Raw genomic sequence first — 14,273 nt, 5'->3', positions numbered from 1 at the left:
ACTTGTAACACATTTTTATCAACACAAAGAAATGTTCAGAATACTCCCTAATATACAGTATGTATAGATACTATATCTCCTTCAGGAAATAATTTCATAAATAAAATGTACAGATCAGCAAACAGATGCTGAACTAAAATAAATGGTATCAAACTGTGGTCAAACGTGATGACAAAGGATTTTTTATCACCTAAGAAAATATTGCACTACTAACACAAAAAGATGGATATTTTCTTTATGACATGCTCGTGTTCTGTTCATTCTTTACGATCAAGAAACGCTTTTGACATTCTTTTTCAATCCCCATCCCAACAACCCCCATCTGACAGACATGCATCTCGTTGCGATATGGAAAGATCACACTAAAGAATTTAATAATCTCATCAATTCAGAGACCAAAACTGGACCACTAGAGCAGGTCCAAAGTGAAAGCTCTTTTTTTTTTTTTTAACACATCAAGAATCAAGTTACACTTCTCTCTAGGCCCATTTTTTACTACAAATGTTAGCAAATGCATATTTTGGCACAAAGGTTAGAGTCTAATCACACCTACCTAATATTACTGCCCATTGAGTTGATTTCTGGCTACTGTCTTACACAGATAAAACCTTAATTATTAATTTAATCCTGCCTGAAAAAAACAGCTTTTGAGATTTCAGTGTCAGCTTGCTAAATAAACATATTTCAATAGCTTCATAATTCATTGGAGTTCTGACTTTAAAGTTTCAGTGACAATGATTTCAGCTTAATTGTTAACTTTTGTTGGTTAAAACAGTACAACGTTGCTCCACAACTGAAATTACATTTAAAGGTCCCATGACATGGTTCTCTTTGGATGCTTCTATATAGACCTTAGTGGTCCCCTAATACCATATCTGAAGTCTATTCCCCAAAATTCAGCCTTGGTGCAGAATTACAGCCGCTAGAGCCAGTCCCACAATGAGCTTTCCTTAGTAAGTGCCATTTTTGAGTCTGTAGCTTTTGAGGAGGAGAGAGGCGGCCCACCTGAGCTTTCGTTTTCTCAAAGGCACAGGATACCCAGGGCTTGGTTTACACCTATCACCATTTCTAACCACTGGGGGGCCATGGGAAGGCTGGGGAAACTCATATAAATATTTTTAAAAAAACTCATACAGTGAAATTTTCATGCCATGGGACCTTTAAAACACAGTGGAGACAGGTGTAAACAGACATCTGTCAAAATCATCCAAGTTTCTTAACATTTACATATGACTGATATGTATTTACATGACTTCTGAAAAGAGCATGAAATGGCATAGGTGAAATATATAAAAATATTTCCTGTACCTTGCTTACATGTTTAGTGTGGTCTTAAAGAGCAGGGACAGCCCCATCCAACTACACTCACTTCACAGAAGTGACAGCAGGTGACAAATCACTTCATGCCAGAGGTTAAATTGTTCAATCCAGGCCTTGGCAACTTCTTTTGCGCCCATGTCACCATGGATAATTCACTAAGTACAGGATATATCAGTCAAAGCTATTCAGTATAACCCTCCTAACTGAGTTACTCCAGACTACACCGTAATATTCAAATTCAGCCGCCACTTCTCCCATTTAAAGCAGGAAAGTTGAAACCATGTTGACAGGGTATGATGATTGTATATCACAAACAATGACATACACTGAATGTTAAAATTCATTTCTGAGTAGATAAAGAACGAAATTTACATATAAATTATTCCATGTAGCAGAGTAACATTTCTTCTTCCTTCAAAGTCCCAGGAAACTATATGGAAAAGACTGCAGTTCACCTCATCTAGATTTACTCCTTGACCTTCCTTTTACTACAGTGACCTTTTAGTTTTTCACCTATTTGATGCATATATCTAAGGCTCAATTCCAGCCATGATAGGTTGTGAAAGTAACAAAAGGAATGGCAGGGAGCAAAAACAAAAAAATCTTCTACCCTCGACCATGTTTAGTCATTTAATAAAATACTAAAAGCAAAAGCAGTGTAATAAAGTGGTAACTGTTTCACTGAAGTTTGTACAGCAATGGATTTCAGTGCCCAGTAGTACCTGTGTGCTCTGGGAAAAAAAAAAAACTGATCTCCAGAGTGTGGATTTCAAGTATTACCTCTGCTGCTTCTTCTTCTTCTTCTTCTTTTAAAAACTGCACCGTTAAAGTTTCCCTCTCAGTTTAACGATTGGTTATCATGTCTATAAGCTTCTTCTAGCTAAAGCAGCATTTATTTGCATGATGATTACCAAAGCTCAGCTCTTTGGCCCTACATGCATTACAAGGTGCCACTGACTGCCAAACGGAGCAAATCTGAGGGCATCCTTGGCAAATGCAGCCAATGCTTATTGCACCAACTCTATTGGCAGCATTGTGTAGTGCAGCATGATTGTATCTCTCTCTATGACCAGGGCTAATTTAAGTCTTCTCTCTAAAATCAAAGTTTTATTATCTCATATGAAACAACTGTGCCCCCTCAACAGATTGCATTTTAATCCCAGATATAACTCAGGGTAAGAAAGGATGGGACATCTCATTTGAGGCGTTGAGTAACATTGGCTAAAGCCACTGCAAAGGCCTGCACAGCAGAGAAGGGATACTGGAAGTCCAGGATGTAAGCATTGCCATCAATCCTGCCAAACTGCATCACCTGTGTAGAAAAACCAAACAGCAAAAAGTTAATACAGATTGTAGAAGGTCAGTGTTTGAGACTAAGCAGAGCCTTTTGCCCTGTGGCCACCAAATATCTCCAGTAGGTGGCCCCTGTGGCCACCAAGATAGATCAGGTCTCTCTTGAGAATGACACTGGAGGACATACCGTCCCTTTAATCTCAATGGCGCTATCGGGAACTCTGCTGTTGTTACTATGTTGTTTGATTCACCAGAGACCTTACATTTCCGAGGAAAATGCTGCATAGTGGTGGCCGGTAAAGAGTTAGCTTTAGCCTAATGTTAACTCTCCTCTTGTACCCCATCTTGGTTTGCCATCTCAACCCCGCCTGCCAGTACTTCTGGTTGGCGGAGCCATGATGGTAGACCCCATCAGTGTTGTATTACTCAGTCTTGTCATGAAATCGACTGCATTTTTGGGGGGGTTTATAGCCTTTTTTGACGGAACAGTTTGAAGACAAGAAAGAGGACAGAAGGGGGACGACAATGCACCAAAGGATCAGGGGTCCGACCTGAACCTGCGGCCGCTAACAAGGACCCAGCCAACATGGGGCGCACACTCCATTGGGAAAAATCAACTGCATTTGTACTCAGGATTTTCTCGGTCTCAGACAAAGAGAACTTCTGGTTTAATTTTAAGACCACAACAGCTGGGGTTTCACTTAAATGCCTGTGCATTCACGGATTTATATGCATTTTGTGTCAGCTTGCCACACACTGCAGGACCGCGCAATCACTTGGGTGAGAGAGGTAGTAATGTTAGTGGACCACTTATGAAAAAAAATAGATTAAGGCTGCTCTGCCTGGCCAAAAGCGAACGGCAGGTTGCTTTAATTTTGAGTTTGATTATACAGTTGCAGATTAAATCACTCCCACACTGTGTGAGAAGAAGAATACACATCTATCTCCTTTCCATTGAAGTAACCTTAAAGATATTATTTCAGTGATAAAAAAAATATAGAAAAAAATGAGAAAAGTGAAGAAAGGAAGGCAGGAAGGTATGAAGCAGAGGCATAAAGGGGGGCAAAAAAAAAGAGACTGAACAAGAGAGGTTAACATTTGGGTCACCAAAAATGTTCTTGGCCTCCAAATTTAAGGGGTTGGCGGCCTGTGGTAAAAATTATTAGCATCTATCACTGAAGGTAAAAACACTTGAATACTTGTAATGATCTTTTCAGTATACACATAACAAGCAGTGAGTGATATTTCTTGAACAAGAGCTCTCTTACCTGTCTGCCCTCCAATTCGATTTGAAAGTTCTTGGCAGACTCCTGTGTGACTCGCCCACCAAAGTCCAGCTGGTAGACCTGCGTAGCTTCATTCCACAGTGGTTGCTTGTTGGCCATGACATACACAAACCCCTGGCTGCCCAGCCCTCGGTCCTCCTTCTCATTGGCCTTTCGACACTTGATCTCATCCAGTTCACTGGCAGCTCTTAAGTTCCTCTTACTCTTCCAGCCCTTCTTACCACTCTGGCACTGATTGAGCAGCTCATCCCCACTAATGAACAGCTCTGGCTCACTTTCTGAACTATCTTGGAATTCACTATTGGCAGTGGCCTTACTCAGCTTCTTGGCCTTCAACTGCTGCTCTTTCTGTCCCTTTAGCTTCTTCTTATCCCTTCCTCCCAGCCGTGGACTGGAGATGAGTGAGTTAAAGTCACCCAAAGCCCTGCCTTCCTTTTTTGACTTGCTCCCTTCAGCCAACGGTGGCACGTTAGCCTCTTCGGCACGCCCATCCAACCGCTTGCGGTTCTTCTTGCTGAACTTCTCAGACCGCTGTGGGACAGGGCTCTCAGTCAAGGAGACAACCTCCTGAAAACTTTCCCCAGACTCTGCCATGGTCTCTTGTAAACCTCCATGGCTCTGCAGCTCTGCTGGTGGTGGTGGAGGGGGTGGTGGTGGGGGAGGAGGCGAGAGAACATTTTTATCTACTGCCATGTGGGAGGCTTTGGGTGGTAGTGGCACTGCAGGACTAGGCATAGGTGGGCAAGAATTATAGGTACCCCAAGGAGTGTGAAGGGCAATGGGGGGAATGGGGAGCCCGGCACAAGCACTTCCTCCTGGATACATGGGTGGGAGAGGACAGCAGGCTAGGTTTGCCAGGTTTGCAGGGTAACCGGGCGGTAAGACAAGGTTTGCATCCTGCTGTGAGAAGGCTACTGGTGCCACCATCTCCTTTGGGGAGGAACAGGGGCGTGGTGACCCTGGTATGGGCTGAAGCTGGGTTCCAGAATAGGAAGTTGTTGGAGGGTACTGAAGAGAGATTTGGTAGCCTGCTGCTGCTGCAGCAGCTTGAAATGATGCAGCACTGGGACTGGTGGGGGACTTTGGAGAAAGGACAAAAGGGAGCCTGGACACATCCAAGTGCTGAGCTGGACTAAGAATAAGTGGGGGTGGTTTATGGGGTGCAGGGGGGCCAGTGGGATTAAGTGTTGCTGTCTGCTCCTGAGGAACCCACACCTCCTCTGTGGCAGCTGGGTCCCACTGATAGGGAGGTGGACGTTTGACAACCAACCCTGATGCATCATTTCCTCCTAGCGCCAGATGCCTCAGTGACTGGTTCAGTGTTTCATCCTCAGTAAATGCTGAATTAACATAATCAGTCCTGTCTCTGTTACTTCCTCCTCCTGCTGATGCAGTCCCAGATCCTTCAAGAGAGCTCAGCAGGCTGTAAGAGGACTGGGAGGCCAGAGGAGTAGTGCTGTTGGAGTGAACGATAACTGTGCTGTGTGGTGCCCCATTCCCTGCAGGGAAATCCTGTCTGATAATAGTTCCTCCTGCTATTCCATTAGTGCTCCCTGGAGCAGTGCTTCCAACACTGGATCCACTGCTACACTGACTGCAGGTATATAAGGCTGTTGGCACCCTTTGCTGGAACGAGGCTGCTAGTGCACTGCTATTTTTAGTCTTAGGAGGCAATGGTCTGGGCGGCTCCAGCATCTGGGAAACTTTGAGAGCGGCCTCTCGGCTGTTTCTCCTGAGAGTGGCATGGATCAGACTGCTATCAAGCCTCTGTCCAGGGTTCCTGCCAACAGCACTGTTCTGATTGGCTGGGTCAGGGTATGGGGGTGGGTCTCCGCTGGGTATGGAATAGCGAGGTGCAGTGAGTCTGTTCAGTGTGGCAGAGGTGTAGGGCAACTGGATCTTCTTGTCAGCTGAGGAGGAGGAAGAGGATGTTGAGGTGACCCTGAGAGTGGCAGAGCTGCCAGGTCCCTGGAGTGTGTAGACATTCTGGTTGCAGACAAGGCGCGTTCGAGGACGACATACTTCCTCCACATTCCCACTACTGTCAAATGTTGTTATCCTCTCATATCCCAGTGGTGTGGGGTACTGCACTTGTTGCTGACCTGAAGGATAAAGTGAAAACTCTCCCTTCTTCAGACAAAGGTCGCTAGGAGGAGGAGTCCCACTGATGCCTCCTACTGTTCCAGATGCCGCATTGGAGGCTTGTGCGGAGGCAGCAGCAGCAGCAGCAGCAACAGCGGCAGCCACTGTGCCAGGATAGGGGGGTGGGGGGTTCATCTTGCTGAGCTCTAGAGGGGCACTAAACACCACTGTATCTCCCTCAGCCAGCTGTGGAGTTGACCGAGTGGTTTTGATTTTCAGTAGGTGCTCGTGTTCCCCCCCCACTGTTCTCTCGACCACTAAATCAGCAGGTGAATGAGGGATCTGTATCTGCAGCGCCCCCGGCTGGAGCTGGTGCACAGCTGCACCTGAAGGCTGTCCTGATGACATAGAGGGAACAGGGATTTGAATTTGGAGCTGAAGTTGATGGTGTTGCTGTTGCATTGGATGCGGCTGCTGTGTTTGCTGTTGATGCATTTGTTGCTGCAGTTGCTGCTGAATTTGTTGATGCTGCTGCTGTAGTTGTTGCTGTTGTTGTATGTGCTGGTGGAGCTGATGTTGATGTTGTTGCTGCATGTGTTGGAGCTGCTGCTGAATGTGCTGTTGCTGAAGCTGCTGCTGCTGTTGTAAGTGTTGGTGCTGGAGCATCTGCTGCTGCTGCTGTTGGAGTTGGTGCTGCTGTTGGAGTTGGAGTTGCTGTTGCTGCTGAAGCTGTTGGTGGTGATGTATTTGTTGTTGTTGGTGCTGCTGCTGTTGAATTTGTTGGTGGTGGTGTTGCTGTTGTTGCTGCTGTTGTTGTTGTTGTTGATGATTGTGGCTTTGTTGTTGTTGTTGTTGTTGTTGCTGTTGTTGAGAAGGTGGAGGTCCCACCATTAGGCGACTCATTTCTAGTCCTCCAAAGATGACCTGACCAGGACTGGAGTACCTGGTGGGAACTGTGTACTGGGCTGTCAGCATGGTGTCCTGTCTTTGGTCTGACCCACCAGCAGTGGCCCCAGCAGTGGTTGCTGTGGGATTTGTTAGGACATCTAGCTGAACATTTTGATTGGCTAGGAGTGACTGGACCAAACCAATGCTTTGGGCGGGGGACATAGCCTGGGCAGGACTATGGATGGGTGCAATAGGAATGTTGACAGTGCAGGGCGGGTTGTCATCGGTGCCACCAGCAGGGCCTGTGACAGGCAGGTCATCTTCATCCTCACTGAAGACATTAGGGTTGAAGACGGGCAGATTGATGTAGTCCATGGAGATTTTACGCACCTCTGGCAAATAGATGGTCATCTGCCTGGGCTGCAGATGGAGGAGGCTTGTCTTATAGATGACTGAGGGCAGAGGGACAGAGTAAGAGTAAGAGTAAGTAAAATACATAAATCCGACTAATTAAATTACTTTATTGATTCATTCATTCACTGCTAAATGCTACTAGCAAAGTTGTTTGTTACCTGCACCAAGATTAGTTGGCAAGAATGTGGCGAGCCCCACAATCTTGAACTTTGTTCCCCAAATATTGGATGTGACCTGAGCTAGGTAATTTTGCTGCAAGGCAGGAACAAAGAGAATCAAAATGTTTTCTATGAGAAAAAGAAATCTACAGAATACTAAAAGTGAAATGTGTGAGCTTATCATCAAACAAAACACTGCCTCCACCCCTGGAAACACAAGCGACCTGACCAATCCATTGGTGACAGCAAGGACATGCTACAAGGATCTCCTACAGGCTTCCCAACCAACATTGCTAAGTGTGTATAATGTACCTATTATTATTATTATTATTATTATTAAGCATAACAAATCCAGAGGAAAATAACTAATTCAGTTACCTGAGTGATGTCATCTAGAGGAAATTCCCTCCGTGTTAGACTGGGTGACCCAATTGAGGGTTTTCGTATTGGTAACCGTGGTGACCTGGAGATCTCTTGTGTAGCGCGGGAAAGTTTGGGGGATTTTCTGGGATCAATGTTGATCCTGTTGGTAAAGGGACAAACTAAGTCTCTACAGAGAAGGTAGCAAATAAAAAAAGGTTTAGGCATGCTGTTAACCATGAAAACAAACATAGAACATTTCATTAGACGTTTATGTAAAGTGTAGGAGGCAGGTTAAGAGTTACAAACAAATCTTATAAAAGTGTATTTGTCACACATATTAATCAAAACTATTAACACACATTCATTGAAAGGTTGCTGCTGTTTGAAGATGGAGTGATAGTAATCCAAGACATCTGAATGCATCCTTTGGTTCTCTTCTGTCTAACTATTGCTCAACAGCTTGTTCCTTTGGAATAATGATGAACCATATTGAAATTATTCAATATGGTATTATTATAATATATATAAAAAACAGGACATATGGTAAAATAAAAAATAAAAAAGTTATAGTTAAATCTGGCATGCACATAAGCGGTCAGGTGTCTGGTTACCTGGGCAGTTTGGGGGATTTGCTACCCCTGGATATCTTTGGAGATTTCTTGCCAACCCAGTCATCACTCAGCTCAATGTCACTGGAGTCTGAACAGTTACAGCTGTCAATCATGGCAGATATCAGACTGTTGCTGTATATCTCATCTGCGGAGAGAAAACGAGAAAGAGGACATAAAGAATGTTGTCAATTGAATAAATATATTGTAAATGTGTAGATCAAGATAACAGAGTTGCCAAACAACTAATATGTGACATTTTCTGTCTCTCATTTACAATGATGCAGCAAACCTCTGCCACCTTGATGCTAAAAGAAAGTTAAAAAAAAAATCATAATTTTATTCTGTCTAAAATGCTTATAATTTTGCTGTTTTAAACGGTATTACTGTGTGGACTAAATCAGGGCGGAAAGAAAGGCGTACAAATACCCAGATGCTCTATAAAATGGCAAAGACAGATGTATTTGGCAATTATTACATTAAAGTTAACATTGCAGGAAATCTATTAACAACATGGAAGCAGGCGGCATATATATACACTACCGTTCAAAAGTTTGGGGTCACCCAAACAATTTTGTGTTTTCCTGAAAAGTCCCACTTATTCACCACCATACGTTGTGAAATGAATAGAAAATAGAGTCAAGACATTGACAAGGTTAGAAATAATGATTTGAATTTGAAATAAAAATTTTTTTACATCAAACTTTGCTTTCGTCAAAGAATCCTCCATTTGCAGCAATTACAGCATTGCAGACCTTTGGCATTCTAGCTGTTAATTTGTTGAGGTCATCTGGAGAAATTGCCCCCCACGCTTCCAGAAGCAGCTCCCACAGGTTGGATTGGTTGGATGGGCACTTCTTGCGTACCATACGGTCAAGCTGCTCCCACAACAGCTCCATGGGCTTCAGATCTGGTGACTGCGCTGGCCACTCCATTACCGATAAAATACCAGCTGCCTGCTTCTGCTCTAAATAGTTCTTGCACAATTTGGAGGTGTGTTTAGGGTCATTGTCCTGTTGTAGGATGAAATTGGCTCCAATCAAGCGCTGTCCACCGGGTATGGCATGGCGTTGCAAAATGGAGTGATGGCCTTCCTTATTCAGAATCCCTTTTTCCCTGTACAAATCTCCCACCTTACCAGCACCAAAGCAACCCCAGACCATCATATTACCTCCACCATGCTTAACAGATGGCGTCAGGCATTCTTCCAGCATCTTCTCATTTGTTCTGCATCTCACAAACGTTCTTCTTTGTGATCCAAACACCTCAAACTTGGATTCATCCGTCCACAACACTTTTTTCCAGTCTTCCTCTGTCCAATGTCTGTGTTCTTTTGTCCATCTTAATCTTTTTCTTTTATTGGCTAGTCTCAGATATGGCTTTTTCTTTGCCACTCTGCCCTGAAGCCCAGAATCCCGCAGCCGCCTCTTCACTGTAGATGTTGACACTGGTGTTTTGCGGGTTCTATTTAATGAAGATGCCAGTTGGGGACCTGTGAGGCGTCTGTTTGTCAAACTAGAGACTCTAATGAACTGATCTTCTTGCTCAGTTGTGCAACGCGGCCTCCCACTTCTTTTTCTACTCTGGTTAGAGTCTGTCTGTGCTGTCCTCTGAAGGGAGTAGTACACACCGTTGTAGGAAATCTTCAATTTCTTAGCAATATCTCGCATGGACTAGCCTTCATTTCTAAGGACAAGAACAGACTGTCGAGTTTCAGATGAAAGTTCTCTTTTTCTGGCCATTTTGAGCGTTTTATTGACCCCACAAATGTGATGCTCCAGAAACTCAATCTGCTCAAAGGAAGGTCAGTTTTGTAGCTTCTGTAACAACCTAAACTGTTTTTAGATGTGTGAACATGATTGCACAAGGGTTTTCTAATCATCAATTAGCCTTCTGAGCCAATGAGCAAACACATTGGACCATTAGAACACTGGAGTGATAGTTGCTGGAAATGGGCCTCTGTACACCTATGGAGATATTGCACCAAAAACCAGACATTTGCAGCTAGAATAGTCATTTACCACATTAGCAATGTATAGAGTGTATTACTTCAAAGTTAAGACTAATTTAAAGTTATCTTCATTGAAAAGTACAGTGCTTTTCCTTCAAAAATAAGGACATTTCAATGTGACCCCAAACTTTTGAACGGTAGTGTATATATATATATATATATATATTTTTTTTTTTATAAACATGTTGACAGCATCAATGTTCCATTATTTCTTTAAAAAACATTTAGATCCATTTGGTCCAAATCATTGTTTCAGTAGTTTCAGATATTTTTCCTCATTCATATGGAGTCTGAACCACTGCTGCTCCAGTTTAGGTCAAGCTAATTTATTTGATGGACATTAAAGTGTGAATGGGCTGGAACCATTTCATGGCTGGCTTCATTTATCACTGTGTGGGGAGGGTGCAGGTTGATTTATGAGGAACCCAGGGGCCATCTGAGCCCCCATTAAGCAGCTTTTAATTAACATGGGTGGAGTCTGGCCTATGTGACTAAAACATACTTACTCTGAGTGCCAACCTTAAGAAACCCAAATAACTGGAAAAGTATGTCTGAGAGGAATACATTTAGCAATTCTGTTGGAATTTTTACAAATTGTAAAACATATATGTATTTTATGATTAAAACACATACTTATTATGTGTAGCATAACCGTCCATTCTGTGTATCTTGTTTCTGTTTTCTTATAGCCTTACGTTGAAAGCTATTTGATGTTTTTGTTTTTTCTTCTTTTTCAAAAAACAAAACTATTACAAAAACACACTTATAATTGGTCTTATCAAAAACAAAGGAAATATGGTTCATGAACAGACATTAGAATCCAGGTTGGTTTCACGGAGGGCAGTAACAGCTCACTGAAAAAGGACATGGGAGTAACAAATTCTAACATACTTTACTATTGTGAAAGTAATATTTACTATTTAAATGGAAAAAGAAAATCTTACACTGGATGTACTGTCTATCATTCCCACATCTTCTTCTTATACCTACTGTATATAAATTTTTTTTATGCTGAACACCCGACTTAAATGTTTCAGGTCTACACTATAAATCAGGAAACATGTTAATTGGTTTATTAGGTTGCCAATATGAAGGAAGTTCCCTTTTACCTGTTTTCCCATCGGTCTTGGGGTCCATAATGACAAACTCTGGACGCAGCTTACTTATACGTCTGCCTTTGAGGATAGGCACCAGACCTCCTAGGTACTCCAGGTACAAAGTGTAGCAGGGCCCCCCCACCTCAGGGTTATCCTCTGTACGCTTCATGGTACAGTGCAGACGCTCGTTTCCACCGGTTGGGTAGCTCACAAAATCACGCATGTTGTTGGGATCAGGGATGGGGGGCTGAAAGAAAAAACATGGGGTTGACGTGTTGTTTTAAAAAGTCTTACTACCAAAACAATTTTATTTAAAGTGTAATGCCATTAAAGTTTGATATGCTTAGCTACACTTTGCCTGGGGTTATTTGTAGAGGAGGTTCATCTCAGTCAAACTATGACTCTTCGCATTTATTGTTATGGCTGTGTTACCTTGATGGTGGGAATGAAAGCAGAAGTGACGTAAGAACAGAGTCGGGAAGGCATGGTGAGCTTGGCAACATCTTTTTCCTCCTTCACTGCTGTGGCAATGCCCTGCAGGCAGAGAAGCTGCAGGTTGGCAATGCGGTGCTCCACTCGCACTACATAAAGCGCTGGGCCACATGCCAAGAACAGGCGAGAGTCCCGGTGACCCCAACACAGCGTAGTGATGGGGCGCTGCATGGTGATGGAAGAGATACATTTGAGAGAGGGTAAGCTTGTTTTGTTGCATTAAGTCCATACTGCACTATATGATTTTAAAATGCTAATGTCCAGACTCCTGCATGAAAGATTGGTGAATGTTAAGGTTGTCTGAGATAAAAGTCTTGAACATAGCATCCCTGTTAAAGTATATTTCTTATAGAGAGTTGTAAAAACGGCAGTCTTCTGCAATAGAAGAAAGTATCTTCGAGTTTAATTACACTTATAGATGCCAGACTGCAGTGTTATTTACAGCAGTAAAGTTTCTAACATTAAACATTTTATATTAGTAACTACACATTTTTTCCCAGGATTTTGTCCAGCTAGTAATATCTTAGGCCTTAAAATACATATTAGGGTAAAGTCAAACCATGGGAAAGGAATTAAATACATAAAATCTGAATACTGTGACTCAGACTACTCATTAGCCAGGTTTGGCCCAGTTAAAGTTGATCACCTGTGCTGGTGTGTCCAGTGTGTAGATGTGTTCACCCCGAACGTTGTAGAACTTAACAAGGGCGCTCCTGGTGGGGGGAGGACATGAGAGGTCGGGGGAGAGGAGGGCCCTCTCCATCCCTGCCACTGCAAGGAGATCTCCCTGCGAGCACCACAGGACCACCACATCTACAGCACAAATCACAGGACAAAAAGTAACCATAATGGCATGTACGTTAACATTTACAGCCAATTTTGATAAAAAGATAGGAAACACAAAAATCTTTGAGACATAATTTGAGAATATTTATAAACAAAATAGCGAGAGAAGCAATGAAACAAAGTAACAGATGAAGTTGCTTGAACAATCTGCACACCTTTCAGACCGGTGCGGATGAGGGTGGGAGAGAGGTCATCGTAGTTGTTCATCAGGCTGATGTCTCCAGAGGTGAAGCTGACTGTCAGCAGTGGTTTCTGGCTATGCACTGGAAAAGAGAAACAGCAACACAAACATCTTAAACAGGCCCCGTGAGAGCAACACAATGAAGTGTGAAACACACAGTATCGACTGCAAATAAACAAAACTATAACCTGCATGTTTTTACATTTAAGTATAATGGATGTCTTTCAACATCTATCAAGGGAGGACTAGTGCTAAAATTACACACACTAAATGTACACTTAAAAAAATGCAATAATTAATTATACATCAATGTTATCGGGTGGTTAAACTTCATCCAGCAAAACAAAGAGTAAGTAACATTACTTATTCCAGTCACGATCTAGCCTGAGATGAAATAAGCGAAGGGCTGAATAGATAAGTCAATGAATTTATTAGACAAACGACAGAAAATCATTTGGCAACCATTTTACTTATTAATTCTTTTTTTTTTAAACAATTGCCGAACATGGCCCAGTTTCAGCTTCTCAATTGTGAGAAATGTTATCCTTTTTCTTTTCTTATGTGATTAAGTGTTCAATGATGATTTTTCTGGCATTTTACAGAGGATGAGATGATTAATATGCATCTTTAGAGTGGGCGGTAAAAATACTGTTTGTGTGTGTCAGTCAATTTGTGAGGCTGTCTGTGTTTAGCGTAGAGGTAGTTGGGGATTGTTATGAGAGATGCGAGAAAAGTTCTACATCCTTGACAGTGGTATTTCATTTTCACTAAGTTTCCATTGTGTCCTATTCGAGAGAATACACAATTTCTCAAACATAAACACATCTCACTGCTGCATTCATAGCTTCAAACAAGTGGCATTCTCATTCATACCGCTAAAAGATAAAACACCTTAAAAAAGCCCATTATAGATACTACTGATGTACTTGTGTCTGGTTAGTAATCAGTCACAATGGGTTTTGCATTAAATATGATGCTGCTGCAGTAAATGTAGTGTTTTGTGTTGTGAAGTGAAGTGCAGTGATAATGGGTCATCATCATATATCACGATAGAGATCTGGCAGGCTGAGGAAGAAGCGGCCTGGTGTCTCAGTAGGGTTGTCGACTTGTGAGATAATTTCTATTGGGGCCATTCAATTACTATTGACTGGTTTAATTAGTGAGTTAGAGCATAATCAGTGTTCCAGCTAAGGCAAGCACTTTTCAGCATTACCACTTGGCTCACAGTGAAGGG

The 14,273-nt window shown here is 42.6% G+C and overlaps 1 protein-coding gene across 3 annotated transcripts in view; it reads right to left on the bottom strand.

The window, feature by feature from the left end:
* Nucleotides 1-1,165: 1,165 nt before the first annotated feature.
* Nucleotides 1,166-14,273, bottom strand: part of tulp4a (TUB like protein 4a) — a 31,181-nt gene continuing 18,073 nt past the window's right edge. For 2 of the 3 annotated variants that reach the window (XM_034900713.1, XM_034900714.1), the window contains exons 6-14: nucleotides 13,014-13,121; nucleotides 12,659-12,825; nucleotides 11,953-12,177; nucleotides 11,533-11,767; nucleotides 8,416-8,560; nucleotides 7,820-7,991; nucleotides 7,442-7,535; nucleotides 3,882-7,321; nucleotides 1,166-2,632 (exon numbers count right to left, since the gene is read on the bottom strand). In XM_034900713.1, coding sequence (XP_034756604.1) covers nucleotides 2,516-2,632; nucleotides 3,882-7,321; nucleotides 7,442-7,535; nucleotides 7,820-7,991; nucleotides 8,416-8,560; nucleotides 11,533-11,767; nucleotides 11,953-12,177; nucleotides 12,659-12,825; nucleotides 13,014-13,121 — 4,703 coding nt within the window. In that variant the 3' untranslated portion in view covers nucleotides 1,166-2,515. The remainder of the gene's footprint in view (nucleotides 2,633-3,881; nucleotides 7,322-7,441; nucleotides 7,536-7,819; nucleotides 7,992-8,415; nucleotides 8,561-11,532; nucleotides 11,768-11,952; nucleotides 12,178-12,658; nucleotides 12,826-13,013; nucleotides 13,122-14,273) is intronic. The other variant, XM_034900715.1, reaches the window with a different exon arrangement.

Source organism: Etheostoma cragini, chromosome 18, assembly GCF_013103735.1.
Source record: "Etheostoma cragini isolate CJK2018 chromosome 18, CSU_Ecrag_1.0, whole genome shotgun sequence".
Taxonomy (NCBI): domain Eukaryota; kingdom Metazoa; phylum Chordata; class Actinopteri; order Perciformes; family Percidae; genus Etheostoma; species Etheostoma cragini.
Note: the sequence above shows the minus strand (reverse complement) of the source record. Positions and strands in the feature narration are given on the sequence as shown.